The sequence below is a fragment of the Mus caroli genome, chromosome 7, assembly GCF_900094665.2.
Source record: "Mus caroli chromosome 7, CAROLI_EIJ_v1.1, whole genome shotgun sequence".
Classification (NCBI taxonomy): Eukaryota; Metazoa; Chordata; class Mammalia; order Rodentia; family Muridae; genus Mus; species Mus caroli.
Genome location: NC_034576.1, coordinates 120,578,191 through 120,595,929, shown reverse-complemented (window position 1 = coordinate 120,595,929; position 17,739 = coordinate 120,578,191). Strand labels below are relative to the sequence as shown.

The 17,739-nt window shown below is 46.9% G+C and overlaps 1 protein-coding gene across 4 annotated transcripts in view; it reads left to right on the top strand.

The window, feature by feature from the left end:
• Positions 1 to 17,739, top strand: part of Syt17 (synaptotagmin 17) — a 65,767-nt gene that overhangs the window by 31,863 nt on the left and 16,165 nt on the right. For all 4 annotated transcript variants that reach the window (XM_021168402.2, XM_021168401.2, XM_029479142.1 and 1 more), the window contains exons 6-7: positions 5,115 to 5,235; positions 7,021 to 7,176. In XM_021168402.2, the coding sequence (XP_021024061.1) occupies positions 5,115 to 5,235; positions 7,021 to 7,176 (277 nt within the window). The remainder of the gene's footprint in view (positions 1 to 5,114; positions 5,236 to 7,020; positions 7,177 to 17,739) is intronic.

Genomic DNA, 17,739 nt, shown 5'->3' with positions numbered 1-17,739 from the left:
TTTTTTTTTTTTTGAGACAGGGTCCAAGTTGGTCTTGAACTCATGAACCTCCTGCCTCCCCCTTCCAGATGCTGAGGTTCCCCTACCTAAAGCCTGGCTCATGGATAAGTTTTTGTGTCAATTTCTATTTTCTCTAGTAGCAGAATTGCTGGGTCCATGATGTCTGTGTGTCAAATTCTGTATGTGTGGGGACAATGTTGTATCTGTATGTATGTGTGTGGTGCATGTACATATGTGTGGTGTGTGTGCACATGCATATAAAGTTCAGATATCAATGTTGGGGGTGTCCCTCAGTCACTTGCCACCCGGTATTATGAACCTGGGGTTCACTAATTGGCTGGGCTAGCTAACCAGCGAGCTGCAGGAACCCACCATCTCTGCCTCCCGACACTTGGATTATGGTACTGTCTGCTATCTTTTACGTAGGTTCTAGGGATCCAGCCGTCTTTATGCTTGCTTATGGAGATCGGATGATGACTTGCAGGAGTCGGCTCTCTCTGTCTGCCCTGTGGGTCAGACATGACGGCAGGTGATTTTACCCAGAGAGCAATCTTGCAGATCCAATTTTCTGCTTCTGTATATTCATTTGTTTGTCGTGATGATAACGATGCTGGTAGGCATGCAACCCCTGGTTCTCTGATTTGCTTTTTGCCTCTTCTTACCCAATACACTGTGTGTGGCTTGCTAAATGTCTATGGCTGCACTTTAATTGCCAAGGTCACGCAAGACTAATCACGGGAGCTAAAAGCATCTTGCCTGTCTCATTCCTAATCTGAACCGCATGGTTTGGATGGATTCTCTCCTATGTGAAGGGGAAGGCTCTAGAAGGACAGAATAGCAGCTGTGAGGGGATGGAGCCTGGACTGTGGTGATGTCTTATGGGCAGTTTGCTGTGGTGGTCACGACCATGACACCCTCTGGGCTGAGGATCCAGGAACTGTTCACGGAATCATCAAGCCTCTGCCATTGTTCAGTTAGCCTTCTCTCTAGTTTTCCCTGACTGTCCCTCAGGCTACACATTGATCACTCCCATGATGAGCCAGCCAGAAGAGCAGCCGGATCAATGCGCACGTTTCCCTGGGAGGAGGAGAGTGGACGCTATGGTATTGATGTGGGGCAGACAAGGGAAGGCGTGGGAAAGGAAGCTTGAAGTCTACAGTAACAAGAGGATAAAAGACTTTGGCTTTATTTAAGACAAGAAACACTTAGTAAGGAGACAAGTCTAGGAAGCTGCCTCTGAGAATCCATTCAGTGGCCCAAGTAGACGGCAGCCCTATCTATCTGCCCTTGAAGATGGCAGGAAGGGCTCAAGAGGTCCCTGGGTACCGAGGGCTAGGTAACGGTCTCCCGTCCTCTTTCACTTCTGAGAATGACCAAAGCTGAGCAGGTTCCCACTGGGGCAGCTACTAAGCAGCTTGCTACGATTCCCCTGGACATCTCTAGAATCCAGCCACACCTGAGCCATCTTACCCTTCATTCTGTTCTAGAAACACTTCAGTTTATCCCTTTGTGTTTAGGCAGGCTGACTGTGTGAGCTATTAATCCCTCCCACCGCCACCCCAGCTCCACATAGAAGGCATCATGAGACCAGAAGCTTGTAGATATTAGAAAAAGAGGAGGGAGGTGTTGTTCTGGATTATAAGCCTGGGAAGGGGACAACTCTTGAGGACCTGATGGCTTCCCCTAGCCTGGGCTCCTGTGGAGTCTCAGCCTCACTGACAGGAACACAGGCGTGCCTGCAGGGTCAGACACTAAGGCTGCTGTGTCTTCTAGGCCCCAGAGGACCAGCAGGAGGCCACTAGCAAGTACACCAAGGCCCTGAACTGCTCTTATGACCCAGAGTACCAAGTCAACTTTCCTGTCTTGAGAGTCTGATCCTCCAGCCCAAGGCAGGGAAAGCCTGGAAGGGCAAAGACAGCCAGATGGGATACAATGACAAGGGTGGGTCTCACCAAAAAGGTAGTCGGAGGGGCTAAAATGACACTTTTTTTCCCAGTCCTGAGGTGGAACCCTTATGGTTGCTAGGCAAATTCTGTACTACTGAACTACATCTCCTGCTCCATCAGAGAAAGTGTGTGTGTGTGTGTGTGTGCATCCATATATGTGGGTATACATGTTTGTGTGTATATGTGTCTTTATGGGTACATACATGTTTGCATGGGTGTATACGTGTGTGTAAAGTGTGTACATATTTGTGGGTATATATGTTTGTATATGTCCATAATTGTATACATGTGTATATACATGGTTTTGTATGCATTTGTGGGCGTATACTTGTTTGTGTAGGTGTGTACCAAATATTTTTCTCATTTACTCTCTGCCTTATATTTTAGACAGCATCTCTCAACAAACAGAGAGTTCAGCAACTCAGCTAGGGTGACCTGTCTGCCATTGAGCTCCAGGGATCCTCTGGTCTGTGTGCACTGGAGTGATTGTGCTACCACACCCAGATTTCATGTGGGTGCCGGGGATCCAAACTTCTTGTATCCACATGCTTGGGCGGCAGATTCTTTACCAACAGAACCACCTTCCCAGACCCCAAATGGCACTTCAAAGCACAGTAAGTCAGGCTTTAGTAAGGACCATTGTGATGGCATAGGAAGCACAGTCATGAGACTTTGAAGAGGACCATCATGATGGCATAGGGAGCACTACCATGAGACTTTGTAGAGGACCATCATGATGGCATAGGGAGCACTACCATGAGACTTTGTAGAGGACCATCATGATGGCATAGGGAGCACAGTCATGAGATTTAGTAGAGGGACAGAGATTGGACTCAATCCTCATCCAGGATCAATGATGGAATTCTTACTGAGGGGTACCTCCAAAGGAAGAGGGATTCTATCTAAATCAATCTTGCTGAAGATTGGCCGAGTGACTAGACACCTTCTATGGAATGGTGGAAGAGAGAAACCTAGCCCAACAGTAAGGATTTCAGATATTAACAGCAAAGTTTTGGTGCCACCAAGGGCTCAGTATAAGGGTATCTGCCCCCAACTACCAAATAAATAAAATAAAATAGAAAGAGAGTAAGGGAGGAGTTCTTGATAAGTGAAGTGAGCAGGGCCTTTGGCTAAAACTGGCTTTTCACAAGTAACTGCACAGATGGGCCCAGGACTAAAGTCTGTCCAAGCAAAGAAGCGTTGTTGGTTGCCAAGTGGGAGCATGGGCCCGCACTGGCAGACCTTCCTGTTTTTCAAGCAAAGCAAGAATTCTTTTTTTTTAAATATGAAGTAGCTTCTTTAAAATACATAATAATCACTAACTGTTTCAATGCGATGCGAGTCAAACACAATACACAGGCTGCAAGTGTGAGACCTGTAGTTAATTGTGAGATTGTTTCCTGTTTATAGGTTAACTTGATCCACATAAGAATCTGGTTTTGTCATTTGTGTTTGAGACAGGGTTTCATGCAGCCCTGGCTGGCCTGGAACTTGCTATGTAGACCAGCTTGGTCTCAAACTCATCCAGATTTGCCTGCCTCTACCTCTCAAATGTGATTAAAAAGGTGTGCACCACCATGCGCAGGCCATATAGGAATCTCTTGGTTCGAGTCTTCATCTCGCCAATAATGTGATAAACATTGTTTTATACTTGCCACTTTCTGTCAGTTTGTTGAAAGAAGTAGAAAACATGAATGGATGGGTGGATGGGGTGGATGGGTGGATGCATGGATGGATGGATGATGGATGGATGGATGGATGCATGGATGGATGGATGCATGTGTGCATACATACATAAATAGATAGATGGATGCATGGATGGGAGGATGAATGAGACATCTTTAGAGACACATTCTGAAGTATTACTAATAAAATGGTGTGTGTCTAGGAGGTCCATTAGACTCATACATGAGATTGAGTGAAGATGTATTCAAATCTAGATTGATCATAGAGTAATCCATGATTCTACATGGTGTGTGTGTGTGTGTGTGTGTGTTGAGGTTCCTTAGATGTTTTTGACTTCTGATACATCCTAGGAATGTTTACTTTAATGTCTTGATCATATAGAGATGCTTTCTAGGGGCTACACAAATAAAGTTACATCCTACTTGGGACTTCGTTGAAAATATTCAGCTAATTTCTTTTATGCTTAGAGGTAAGTACAGATAGAACACCATTTGGTGAAAGTTTATAACATACAGTTGGCCAGTGGGTACACGGAGAATGATTCACTACTCGGAAGTGGCTGACAATTTTTTTTGTTTTTTTCACAATTTGTTAAAAACTAGGGACATGAAAATGAAGGCTTTGTTTTCTAGGCAGCATGGAGTCATGCATCCTGGGTATTTATGCAGATTTCTATGGAGGGAGAGCGAATGTACTGAGCACGGTTGAAGTAAGAGTGTGGGCTCTGTTGTTAGCTACAGGTTAAGAACAGTAGCTTGCCCAGGAAGCACTCTGCTGTTGGAAGAATCTAGGATCATGTCTCTTGTCCCAACTGCAACTTTCCAGTTGTGTGATTTTGGACCAAGACTCATTTCCAGCATCTATTAAATGAAGTAAACATTATCGCCTCTTGGACTCATCATAAGGATTAAATTAGTTGTTACATGCACAGCACTTAGCACAGCACTTGGCAGTCACTTCCATTGCTGCCATGATGGTTGTTGCCATTAGAGCTTCTAAGAGAAGAAAGAAAACACTTTCTGAGATAAACAAGAACATAATTGGATACAGAAGCTAAGGGGGAAAAGTCAAATATGGTTTAGTTGGTGAAACACTTGTACTCCTGATGATGAAAGTTCAATCCCCAGAATCTCCATAAAAATTCTGGGTGTGGTAGCACACGTTTATAATCTCAACACTGGGGTGGCAGAGACAGGAGGATCCCGAGGCTCACTGGCCAGCCAGTCTAACCTATTTTATGAGCTCCAGATCTGTAAGAAATCCTGTGTCAAATGAGGTGGATGGTGTTCAGGAGGATGACACCCAAGTTTGTGTGTCCTCCTGCCTCCACACAAACTCACACACACGTGCACATAGAAGTGTTCATGGGTTTTGGGAGCCAGTGTCCTGTACCATGGACACGACAGGTGGAAAAGTGAGGAAGCAGCCTTCTGATGGTGTCCTTCCTGCCCACCTTCTTTCTGATGGTGTCCCTCCCTCCAGAATGAAGTGGAGCTCGGGGAGCTGCTGCTTTCTCTAAATTATCTCCCAAGTGCTGGCCGACTGAACGTGGACATCATTCGAGCCAAGCAACTCCTGCAGACAGATGTGAGCCAGGGTTCAGGTACAGTATAATCCCTTATCCACTAAGTCTCTAAGGGGTTCTCTGTTGTGTGAAGGATCTGGGCTGGGTTGTGTTGTGTCCTGGATGTTGTTGCTAAGGTAACACAAGGGTGGGCAGCATCTAGAACGACAATACTAGTCCCAAAAGAAAAATAAGCGATCTGCTGTGTCTCAGGGTGAAACAGGTCAGAGATGGAAGCTCAGGAACCCTACCCCACATGTGGCCAGTGTGATTACTTCTGAATCTGTCTTCTCTGCCTGAGAAGTAGCTTGTTTTTCCACATACTATGCCTGTAATGCAGATGCTATGCTCTAGGTGGTGGTAGTGCACAAGTGATCAGATCAGCAAGTAGCGTGGGCCCAGCCTGAGGGTTTTTTGTTTTTGTTTTTGTTTTGTTTTACAGTTCATTACCTTCATACCATAAATCTTTATAAATCCCAGCTCTGAAAGAGCTACTGTGTTATCTGCTTTCTGTTAAAAACAAGTTCAAATACACTTAACAAAAAGCCGATTCTGTTCCATCTGTATATAGCTTCTCCCATGACAGTAAAGGATGCTCAGTGGTGGAAATGCCAATCCAATAGCCAAAGGAAGTTGTTTGCAATGAGGTGACAGTCGAATCTAGAGTTCACCTCGTGTTCTCAGAAGCCACACTATACAATAGAGGCTTCAAGAAGGCTGGAGGAAGAACTGCTACAGTGGCTGGAACATTCAGACCCACCACAGTGGAGAGTCAGGATGCTGAGAAGAGAAAGGGCATCCAACTGCCTGCCACTAAGTGTCTCTGTGCTGCTTGTGATCTTAGAGAAGTTACTTAGCCAACTTCTTCATCTCCATAATTGTACAATGACGCTATTTATCTCTTTACCGGGTTAAATAAATATTAAATTCAACCACCTGCACAAATTCCTTTCAAAACTTATAAAAATGACCAATGCATGTCGTTTCTAATTCCGCCTTCACTCACCCGAGTATGAACTGTGAGTCCACTACCTTGCAAATGGCTCCCGCTTCTGGATCTCCTCTACTAGGTAGATCTTACTCAAATCACTCCTTATCTTTAAATCTACAATTTCCCCATCTCTATAATGAACGTGGTGCCTAAAACGTGGGATGAGTTCAGTAAGTGGAGGAAGATAAGTGGAGAAAGAGGAAAAGGAATCTGCAGATAGAAGGCTAGATGTGAACAGTGGTCAGACAAGGAAACCACAGATGGAGGCTAGATGTGAACAGTGGTCAGGCAGAACAGCTGGACACGTGGGGAATGAGTGTGTGAAAGTAAGGTTTGAATAACGCCTGGATTGATAAATGGCTGAGTGGTGAGATGAGTAAATGAATAAGTAGGTAGACTGATAAAAAATAAAAAATAATTCAGAAGTAAAATCGCCTGTGTACAGAAGGCTTTGGGCTCTGTCCTCAGCAATGAAGACTACAGACAGATGGAGAAGGGATAGATGGTTACTCTGTTACATAGATAACAACTTCGATGGAAGGATGATGGATGGATGGATAGATAGATGGATGAATGATGGATGGATGGAGGGATAAATGATAGATGAATGGATGTGGATGAATGATGGATGGGGAGGAATAAATGATGGCTCGAGGGATGGAGGGATGGATGATGGATGGACAGATAAGAGAGTGGGTAGATGAATGGATGGATGGATGGATGAATAGGAGAGTTGGAGACTGATAGGATGGCTAGGAAGTTGAAGAGATGAGAGATGGCTAGATTATGTTTCATCGTCTCTGGTAGTCTATAATGTTGTGTCCAATCCCCAGACCCATTTGTGAAAATCCAGCTGGTACACGGACTCAAGCTTGTGAAAACTAAGAAGACATCATTCTTACGAGGCACAATTGATCCTTTTTACAACGAATCCTTCAGCTTCAAAGTTCCCCAGGAAGAACTGGAAAACGCCAGCCTAGTATTCACAGGTAAGGTAACATACATGTGGATGAAGCCTTAGTGAGGCATGCTCAACTTGTTCCATAAAAACAGAAGGCATCTAGAGAGAATAATTCCTAATAACTTGGTGTCTGATGTTCAGCTAACTAGATGTGACCCCACTTCCTATCTGTAAACTTGGACAAGACCCATGGAGCCTAGAACACAATTGCTATGTAATTATTAAGCTAGACTTCTTGAAACTGTCACATAACAAGGGCTTTGGCCCCAGTTTCTTCCTCTATAAAATATGGGTAATTGTTATAAGTTTACTGTGAGTTATGACCCTTGGATAATATCTGATACATACTGCACCATCCTTGATGATGGCGGTGATGGTGGTGGTCCTGGTATTGGGGATGATGGCGGTGCTGGTGAGCTGCTGGGTTTAATATAGGTATAGAAGAAAACGGGCCACTTAACCCAGAAAGGACAGTTGTAAAAGACATTTGGAAGCCAGGCAGTCGTGGCGCACGCCTTTAATCCCAGCACTTGGGAGACAGAGGCAGGTGGATTTCTGAGTTCAAGGCCAGCCTGGGTCTACAGAGTGAGTTCCAGGACAGCCAGGGTCACACAGAGAAACCCTGTCTCGAAAAAAAACAAAAACAAAAGGCATTTAGAAGAAATAAAATTTAAGTTCAGGGATCATATGATAGTCTCTAGTTGAATTCAGTCTGCTTTCTCTGGGCACAATTGTGTTTAATTTTAGAGGTTACTAGTTATCTATTACTGCATAACAAATCACTCTAAATTCTAGTAGCAAATCGTCAAACATGTATTATCTCACAGTCCACAGTCCCTGTCGCTCAAGAGCCTGGGCAGGAACTAGGGTTGGAGCTTGGTTGCTAGAGAACTTGCCTGGCGTATATGAAGGTCCAGATTCAATCCCTACACCACATACATCAGGTATGGTGGGTACTCACCTGTAGTCCTAGCACTCCAGAGGATCGGAAGTTCAAGGTCAACCTAAGCTACACAGCAGGTTGGTAGACAGCTTGTTACATGAGATCTTGTCTTAAAAAACAAAACAAATAAAAAAACAAACTCAGGCAGAGTTCTGCTGTGCTGTGTAGCTCTGGCTGACCTGATGTCCCCCCAGCCCCCAAAGGCCTGCTCTAGAGCTGTCAGAAACTCTCCTCTGTAGATAGTCTAAACTCCTTGTCTCTAGGTCTTTCAGGAATTCTTGCCATAGCCCAAATATGTATGTGATACCTAGGAGATGGCTCAGAGGTAAGAGTACTCACTGAATTAGCTTAAGGACCTTGGTTCAAATCCCCAGCACTCCTGTAAAGACCAAGCATGGTTTCATGAGCCTGTAACCTTAGCACTGGGGGCACCTTAACAGTGGCTGTCACATTCTCAAGGGAATAAGGACATAGATGACACCTACCCTCCTCTTCTGGCTTTCACATACACATGTTCCAGTGTACGTACATGTACACACACACACACACACACACACACACACACACACACAGCCTTATCTCTTGGGTGACCTGGGTTTTCAGTTGGGAAGCATTGTCAAATAAGACAAGGCCTGTTTTCTCTCTCTTTTTAAAATTACGTGTGTGTGTGTGTGTGTGTGTGTGTGTGTACATAACATAGTCTTTGCAAAAGGGCAATTCGATGCTATCCATTATCCTCTCCTTCTGCCATGTCAGTCCTGAGGATCAAATTGAAGTTGTCAGGTTTGGCAGCTAGCATCTTGAACCATTGAGCTCTCTTGCCTGGTCAAGACCTGCCCTTGACACACAAAAGATGTGCTTAATCCTGCAAGCACGTAGGCTCATGCCATGGGAAATATTCATTCCAGAGGAAGTAGGCATAGCTCCCCACCCCATGAGGTCAGGGCTACTGCCAGCATCATCAGTAGCTTGAAAGCATAGCCAAGTAGCCATGCCTCATCCCTAGAGACGAAAGCAGAGTACTGCATCTGGACATCTGTCGCAGGTCCTCACCACAGTGCTGGTGCCTGGGTGTCAGTCAGCCACAGTCAGATGAAATACAAAAATGCTCAATGGAAAATCCCACAGTCCACAGCCACACGACCTGGGGGGCAGTGTACAGATGTGGTCATGTTTATTACTGGTCACTGTTCATCCCTTACTCTGCTGTGTTTATAAGTAAAACCCTATCATGCGTATGGACAGGAAATTACATACAGAGTTGGTACTGTGAGCTGTTTGCCACCCACTGGGCCTCTCAGATTGTCTTTGTACAGATGAAGGGGGGAACTACTGTATATATAAAGATATTACAAAGGACCCCAGATATTTCTAATGCAAGAGGCACAGCTATGACTGGGAACTGCAGCTGGCTGGCATTTTACCTAAAGGGCTCTAGCTGAACTAGCAGAAGAAATGCGGACAAGTGATCTGGACCTGTGCAAAGCCACAACCTCCCCATGCAGCTAGGTCCAGAAACCTCTGGTTGCTTTATTTGCTGACTGGGAGACAGCCACACTGTTACCTCCAGACCAAGGATCTGAATTCTAGCCAAGCCCCATGTTTTCAAACACGTCTCAGGGAAAGTCAGGTTGATCTGCAATTTAAGCATTTGCTGAGACTCCTTGGGGAAAACCTGTAATTAGCCTGGGGGCTGGGCACTGTGAACAATTCCATTCCCTAGTAGGAGGAGGATGCTTCTACCATACAGTCAGGTGATTTTTACAGCTAAGGTTTAAAGAGAAATAAAGAAGAGAGGGGAAGATTGACTTCCTAACTTCATAACACATGGGTCAGGACCTTTCTGGAAAATCCAGGACGATCCTCCATGAGCAGAGGGGAGTGTGAGTTGGCCACTGAAGTGCTTGGGAGGGAGGAGAGACCCAGAGAAGGACAAAGAGGAGGGAGAAGGTAGATATGTTGGTTAGTCTTTTTGTCAACTTGATACAGCTAGGGTCATCTAGAAGAGGAATCTCAGCTGAAAAAAACAATGTCTCCATTAGATTGGCCTACAGGCAAGTCGCTGGGGCATTTTCTTATTCAATGATTGGCCTGAGAGGGCCCAACCCAGTGGTGCTACCCCTAGGCAGGTGATCCCAGGGTACATAAAACAGCAGGCTGAGCAAGTTATGGGGAGCAAGCCAGGCAGCAGCACCCCTTCATGGCTTCTGCATCAGCTCCTGCCTCCAGGTTCCTGCTTGAGGTCCTGCCCTGACTTGCCCCAGTAATGAATGGACTGTGATCCTGGAGTGTAAGCCAGACAAACCCTTTCCTCCCCAGATTGCTTCTGGCCAGGGTGTTTATCACAGCAAGAGAAAGCAAATGGTAATCGTGTGTAAGGAGGGAAGGGAAGGAACTGAGGTGGGAAGGGAAGAAGGGAAAGCTGGGAGAGGAGGAAGAATGAGAAGGGAAGTAAAACAAGGAGGGGAGGAGAGGAGAGGGGGAGGAAGGAATCAATAGCAGAGTCTTTAAAAGCTTAAGATGTAGAACTCTATCACCATCCACCAATTCCACTTCTCAGTGTAGAAAGGGATACTGGGAATCTCAAAGCATTGGCAGCAGAGACTCGGATGTTGTGCTCCTGTGTTCCAGCAGCAGCATCCACAACAAATGGGAGGAAGCAGGAATCACCCAGGTGTCCCATGATAGACAGAAGGAAAAAGAGAATCTGGCCTCTCCAGACCATGAAATGTCCATTAGATGTAAAAGGGAAGGCTCTTCTGAAGCCTGCTACAACGTGAAGCTTGAAGCCATGTGATATAGAATAAGCTAGCCAAAAAGGGACATGTATCATATAGCATAGTTAAAAATCTATGAGAATGGGGGTCTCTGGGCTTGAGAGAGGGCAATAGGGAGCTATTTTTTAATGGCAGAGTTTCACTTTGGGAAGACAAAAAACAATAATAATTCTCTAGTCTGGACATGATGCCACACTCCTTTAAACCCAGGAGTTGGGCAGGAGCATGGGTTCAAGGCCAGCTGGAGCTTATGTAGGGAGACCCTGTCCCTGACAAACACACACTCAAACCTGGGCTCAAACAGTGGTGATGACTTCGCCAATATCAGTGTAGTGGTGTCACAGAATTGTATACGGAACAGTGTTAAGATGTTAATTTGGGGGTTTGCTTGGGGTTTGTTAGTTTGTTTTGGGACAGTGTCTCAGATGCACAGGCTAGCTCCAACTCTGTGTGTAGGTGAGGATGACTGAGATCATAAGTATAAGCTAGCTTAGTGCACTCTGAGCTCTCTACCAGCTGACAAACACCCTCAGCCCTGGTGGGGTTTTGTTTGTTTGTTTTGTTTTTTAGAAAAAGCCTTGTTATGTAGCCACAGCTGGACCTGAAACTTGCTATGTAGACCAGGCTGATCTCCAATTTGTGGTGATCCTCCTGCCTCTGCCTTTGCCTCTCTGCCTCTCTGCCTCTCTGCCTCTCTCTGCCTCTCTCTGCCTCTCTCTGCCTCTCTCTGCCTCTCTCTGCCTCTCTCTGCCTCTGCCTGCTTCCAGAGTGCTGTGGTTAGACAGGCACCATAGCCTGGCAGGCATCAAGGCCGACAAGGACTTTTTCAAATCCTGATGTCCAGATCTCAGAGCTTACAATTACCAAACCTGCCATGGCATCTATCTCTCAAAGATTTGCAGTGGCTCTCTTGCACAAATTAGGTTAGCCAGACTTTGCCTGGACTGTTCTGCTCCCCTCATCCCCACCCCCACCCCCACCTGCTGTCCTATTGGAAGTCTCCCAGGCCCCAGTGTAAGCAGTGTGAGAGCGAGTTCCAAGGCACCTGGTCTGTGTTTCATAATTGCCTGTCTTTCTGCAGCTGGAGCACAGAATTGGTTAATTGAATCTGCTGCGGCAGTGAGGTGGATGGAGGAGTAATGGGAACAGACCAGAGGCTGGAGGGTGGTTGGTGCCTCCAACATCTACCCTGGAAAGACCTGGGATCTGATGGGCACCAGATGGCATGCATAAGAAGTATTAGGTTTAAAAACCCAGGTATATGGTACATGGCTATAATCCCAGCACTCTGGAGTGGGGACAGGAGGATACTGGGGGTCTCAATGGCCAGCCAGTCTAGCCAATTACTGATGGTGACGGTGGTGATGCTGCTGCTGCTGCTGCTGCTGTGCTAATCATGATGATGCTGATGGTGCTGTTACTGGTGGCTGTGGTGCTGCTGTTGCTACTGGCGTTGATGGTGCTGGTGCTGTTGCTAGGTAGTAGTAACAGTGCTGATGCTAGGTAGTCCTGCCATAGAAGGATCAGACCCTGGAGTTACAAAGACTTGGTTTGAATCTTGATCCACCATTAGCCAGCTGTGACCTTCCACCTCTCTGAGCCCAGCTTCCTCACATGTAAAATTCACTACATTATAATTAAAGGCAAACCAGCACATGGACCCGCCTGCCTCAGGCAGCCACTTGAAAAATTCTGTCTGTTTCCTTAATCATCTCAGTATGGGAGCAAGATGATTAGCTGCTGTCTTTGGAGGCTTATAGCTCAGTTGTAGCTGTTGCCCCAGCACCTTCCTCCCAGAATCACCCTTGTCCCAAAGCGACCAGCTGGTACCATGTCCAGAAACTGACACAGCTAAGCCAGCCCAGCTGCAGGTCCGGACCAGTGTTGGCTCCCACAGCATCCTGCCGAGCATGCGAGACAGGTCAGAGAAAGAGCTGGCATCTGTACCAGGCTCCAGCCCCAGACCTGCTCGTGATCAGAAAGCAGCTAAGTAACACGTTAAATATCCTTACTGTCCAGCAGAGGACCATGAAGTCACCGTGGCAACCAGAGACTAGAGAAGCTTACCACGGGGAGAGCTGGATGAGGGTCCCCATCCACCTGCGTGTGGACCCCAACGTCAGCGGGAGCGGATAGGACCCTCAGATGGTATAACTGAGGCTTTGAGAGCTGAACTGCACGGGAGATTGTCACCAACTCCTCCACTGGTCCCTAGGGGACATACCCAGGCAGACTAAGTACAGTAGCACGGGCCTTGACAATTGAGCTGATGGTGTCACACAGAAGGCCAGGTAGAACTTGTGATCTGAAACAAATGGATTTGCTTGTTAAACACCATCATATGATTAGGGATTAAACAAGACTCGGGGCCTTAGAGTATTCAAAATATATGTTGTAACAATCCAAAATGACTTCAGTTATAAAGAATCAAGAAAGTCTGACAAATTCCCTGAGAAACATACAATTGACAGAGGGAGGGGTAGGGCAGGGGGAGCCATAGACTGCCCAGATGTTGGAATTTCCCAGAACTTCAGAGTAGCTTTGACTGCACTAAGAAAGTGGTTCTCAACCTATGGGTCTCGAACCGTTTGGGGGGTCAAAGAATCTTTTTACAGGGGTCCTTTTATCAGATAACTTACATACCGGATATTTCCATTATGATTCATAACAGTAGCAAAATTACAGTTATGAAGCAGCAACAAAAATAGTTTTATGGTTAGGGGATCACCGCAACACGAGTAACTGTATTAAGGGGTCACATGCAGTGTTAGGAAGGTTGGAACCTTCCTGTTCTCAGAAGTAGGGGTGAACCCTCTTGAGAAGAATGGTAAGAACAAGCATGTATGCCAGCAAGCAGCAGAGAAGTGTAGAGACGTCAGAACCAAAGATGTGGAACTGAAATACAATGCTCACGGGGTGGACCCCACAGCAGAAAGGAGGAGACAGCCAAGAAAGAGTGAGCTGGAAGTCACGCCAGGATAAAGTTCTACCCAGATGGGTCTGAGAGCCATCAAGCCTTGTCCACCATGATGGGCTCCATCCTTCAAACCATAGCCAGAACAGATCCTTCCTCCGGTAAGTTGCTTCTTTCAGGAAGTTCATCTCTGCAATGAGCAAAGTTCCAACTGCACCTGCCAAGGATGGGCAAGCACCGGGGAGCCTAGGGCTCATCCAGCGCACCTGCCCCACAGGGCCTGAGCTAGACTGAGTGAGAAAGGGAGCAGCAAACACTTCACACAGCCACCTTGAGTTCAGCAGCCAGGACCAGCCTGTGCTGGAAATCAAGGAGCAACAAAGACTCCCTCCCACTGGGACCTCTGAGCCACACTGGCTATCAGCGGGAGAAGACACAGCCCAGGAGTCTTTTGCAACCCTAGACAGGGAAGCCCAAGTCCCACAGCTTAGCCACCGTGCCACCGAGAGCAAAGCCTTCTCATCTCTTTGGCCCCTGTTCTTCACCATCAAGATACAGGTAAAGTCTATCTCCAGGACCAGCGAGGTGGTTCAGTGGGTAAAGGCGCTTGCTACTAACGTGATGACTCAAGGTTGATTCTCAGGACCCACGTGCTGAAAAGAGAACCAACTCCCAAAAGTTATTCTCTGACTGCCACCCCCTCCCTCAAATAAACAAGTGACCATAGTAATAGCAAGGATTTATATAACACTTACCAGACAGTGTTCCAAGAAAAACCCTTGGGTAATAGATGCTGAGAAAGAACCATCTATGCAAATAGGCAAGAAAGGAACATTCTGGACTAAAAACTGTAAGTGCAAAGGCCCTGGGGCAGAAGTAAACTTGTTTTGTTTTTGAGAGGGTAGTGCAGAATGTCTAGATCAGAATTAACAAAAGGAGTGCAGGGCTATGGTAAGGAGTGTAGATGGTGAGTATTTACCCATCACCTACTAAATACCTAAGGCTGTTAGCATGGAACAGATGTGGCTCATGGCTCTGTGAAGGACTGGGTAAGACAGCGTGCATGCAAGGACTTTGCACAGAGCAGATGCTCCGTGGGTGTGACTTTCTCGCTTTTCCAGTTTGTAAGTCGGCATGAAAACTTCTTCTCTGGGTTTCTGCTTCCTCAGCGCCCCCAGCATCAGAGCAAGATGTGGCTGCTTCTATGGGAGTTACTCTTGGAGAGGCTTAGACAGAGGTGTCACTTACCTGGAACACTCAGGAGTGCAGGACAGGCAGGGGCTCGGGAGAAAGTGCTGGTCATGTAAATATGAGGACCTGCGTTCTGATCCCTAGAACCACACAAAGCGGGATGTGGCCACACACATCAGTAATCTCAACACCGGGGAGATGGAGACAGGATCCTCTCGGCTTGCTGGCCAGCCAGGGTAACCAGGGTAACCCGTCAGTGAGCTCCAGGCTCAGTGAGCAACCCTGCCTCAAAAAGTAATGTGGAGAGTGACTGGGGAGGGCAGCCGATGTCAACCGCTCACTTCTGCAAGTATGCGTACTCATGCGCATGAACACACATGAACATACGCTAACGAGCATGAATGAGACCCAAAGGAGCAGGCTTCCCTTCCAGCCTCATCAACGGGCATCCCACACTGGCCACAGAGGGACTTGAGATCTTGTGGCAGGTCCTTTAGGCCAACAGACTCCTGCTTTGTCCTGCCTTTGTCCACAGACCTGGCAGCCAGAGTGCCACCATGTATCTGCTATGGATGGGCCTCACCTTGCTTAATGCATTAGAGTCTGCAAGAATCTGTGGATGCTTTATGGGTGATTTCCCCTCCCATCAGTTTAAGGCTACCTTTGACCTTTTAGAGGCCTCTGAGTGAGGAGAGGCAAGACACCTAACATATGCCCAGATAACCCGGTGCTCAAATGAGAGTGTCCCTGCCCCTTGTTACAAGAAGTATTCCTAGCTGGACCTGGCTTGCAGTCCCAGCTAACGCAGGAGGAAGATGGAAAGTCCAAGGCCTACCTGGGGTACAGAGTGAGTTCACAGCCAGTCTGAGCAACTTAATGAAAGCCTGTCTCAAAATAAAAAGTAAAGGAAAACAAAGGTCTGGGGGTGTGGCTAAGTGGAAGATTGCTTGTCTACAGGGCCTGAGGGCCTGGGGTCAATCCCCAGTACCAGAAAGGGGTCGAGAGGAATGTTCCTAAAATCCAATCAAGTCGTGGGATGTTTAAGAACTTTTCCAAGTTTACTCAGAAACGCTGGACAGGACGCAGGGGTCAGAAGACTCTTCACTGAGAGCAGCAGGAACCTGACGGTCCCACATCAGTAATAGGCAACCTTTATAAAGTACACAGTGTCTCCGGGCCCTGTCCTGGACACTCTAACAGCGTCTCAATGAACTATACAATGACCAGATAAAGTACGTGCCACTGTGTAAAATGCCTAGGACCAGAAGTGTTTCAGATTTTTAAAATTATTTGCATATTCATAATGAGCTTTCTTGGGAATAAGACAAAAATCTAAACATGATGTTCATTTATCATTTATGATATTTTCATGCATACCTTATACATACAGTCTAAAGGGACTTTGATACAGTGTGTCCCAATGTTTTGCATAAAACAAGATCTCGTGGTATGACATTCTCCATCATGTCTGCATTTAAGAAGTGTGAGATTCCTCAAGTCTGAATGAGGGGTGCGCCATCTATGCTATTATCAGCCCATTTTTCAGGGCTGGGAGATGCCCAGGAAGTTCGAGCCGACTTACTGAAAGGCTAGACGTCATGTGTAGTTAAGGGGAGGGCGGCTGCTGCAATAGGTCAGCCTCCACATGAGGCTCTGTGCTTTGCTTCAACAGAAGCTGCTTGCCAGCACAGAGGTCCTGGGGCTCCTTCCACGAGTGGCTCCCATGTGGAGCTGTGATGCAGGCTCCTGGGCTCTGCATGATCTCAGGCTTTCATGGCTTTCATTTCCAGCCACTTGGTGCAATAGAGACAAGAGACAAGGACAGAGAGCCAAAGAGGGACAGGCATTGATGGTTGTATGGGGAGATTTTACTTCAAGAAAGGGAATATGGAAGGAAATGAGGAGGAGGCTGGGAAATGTAGTCCAGCTGTGCAGGCCAGGGAGAATGGCCATCAGGCTGTGAGGATCACACAGCCTTCTCTGCAGCCAGCAAATAGCAGAGCTATTCTGTGCCTCACACAGCTTGCCCTGTTTCCTCCCTGGCCTAATATTAGCCTTGGATGCTCTGAGGACCTGTTAATGCAGATATGTGGTCCACAGCTGGGACTAGCTTAGCCCTCTAACAAATGTCTGGTGCCCTTTTTGGTTGCCACAGACCAGGGGGATGCTACAGGCATCTAGTGCACTGGTAGAGGCCAGAGACATTACTAAGCACCCAGCAATGTACAACAGCCTAGAAAGAGGAAGGTTACAGGGTCAATGGCAGTGCTGCTGAGGCTGAGACATGCTGGGCTAGAGCTGGGATCTGTCCAGGGTGTGGCCTCTGGCAGAAGGTAGATTGGCACAGGGAGGGCAGAGCTTTTAGGGGCTTCTGGCTACTCTGTCTGGGGCTTGGTTATTCTCCCCAGCTATAGCTGCAAGTGTGGAACAGGGGAAGGAGTCATGCTGCCTGCTCCTCTTGGTGGATTTTACCTACCTTCCATTTTGCCTGTCTCCATTCCCTACAAAAATGTGTGCAAACAGAAATGTCCTCCTCTGCAAACAAATCCTATAGGCCAGCTGTTGCAGCCAAGGCAGGTGGACCGAGGGACCGCAGAGGAGGAAGATGGGGGCCTCTTAGGGAGTGAGCAGAGCTTTGACCAGTCAGCTTTCTACTCCTTCACCACCTTGTGGCTCATGGCTACATATCACCTGCATACAGTGACACAAAGGTACCTTATTATAAAGAAACAGGACAGCAGACACCAGGACTGGAGAGAGAGAGAG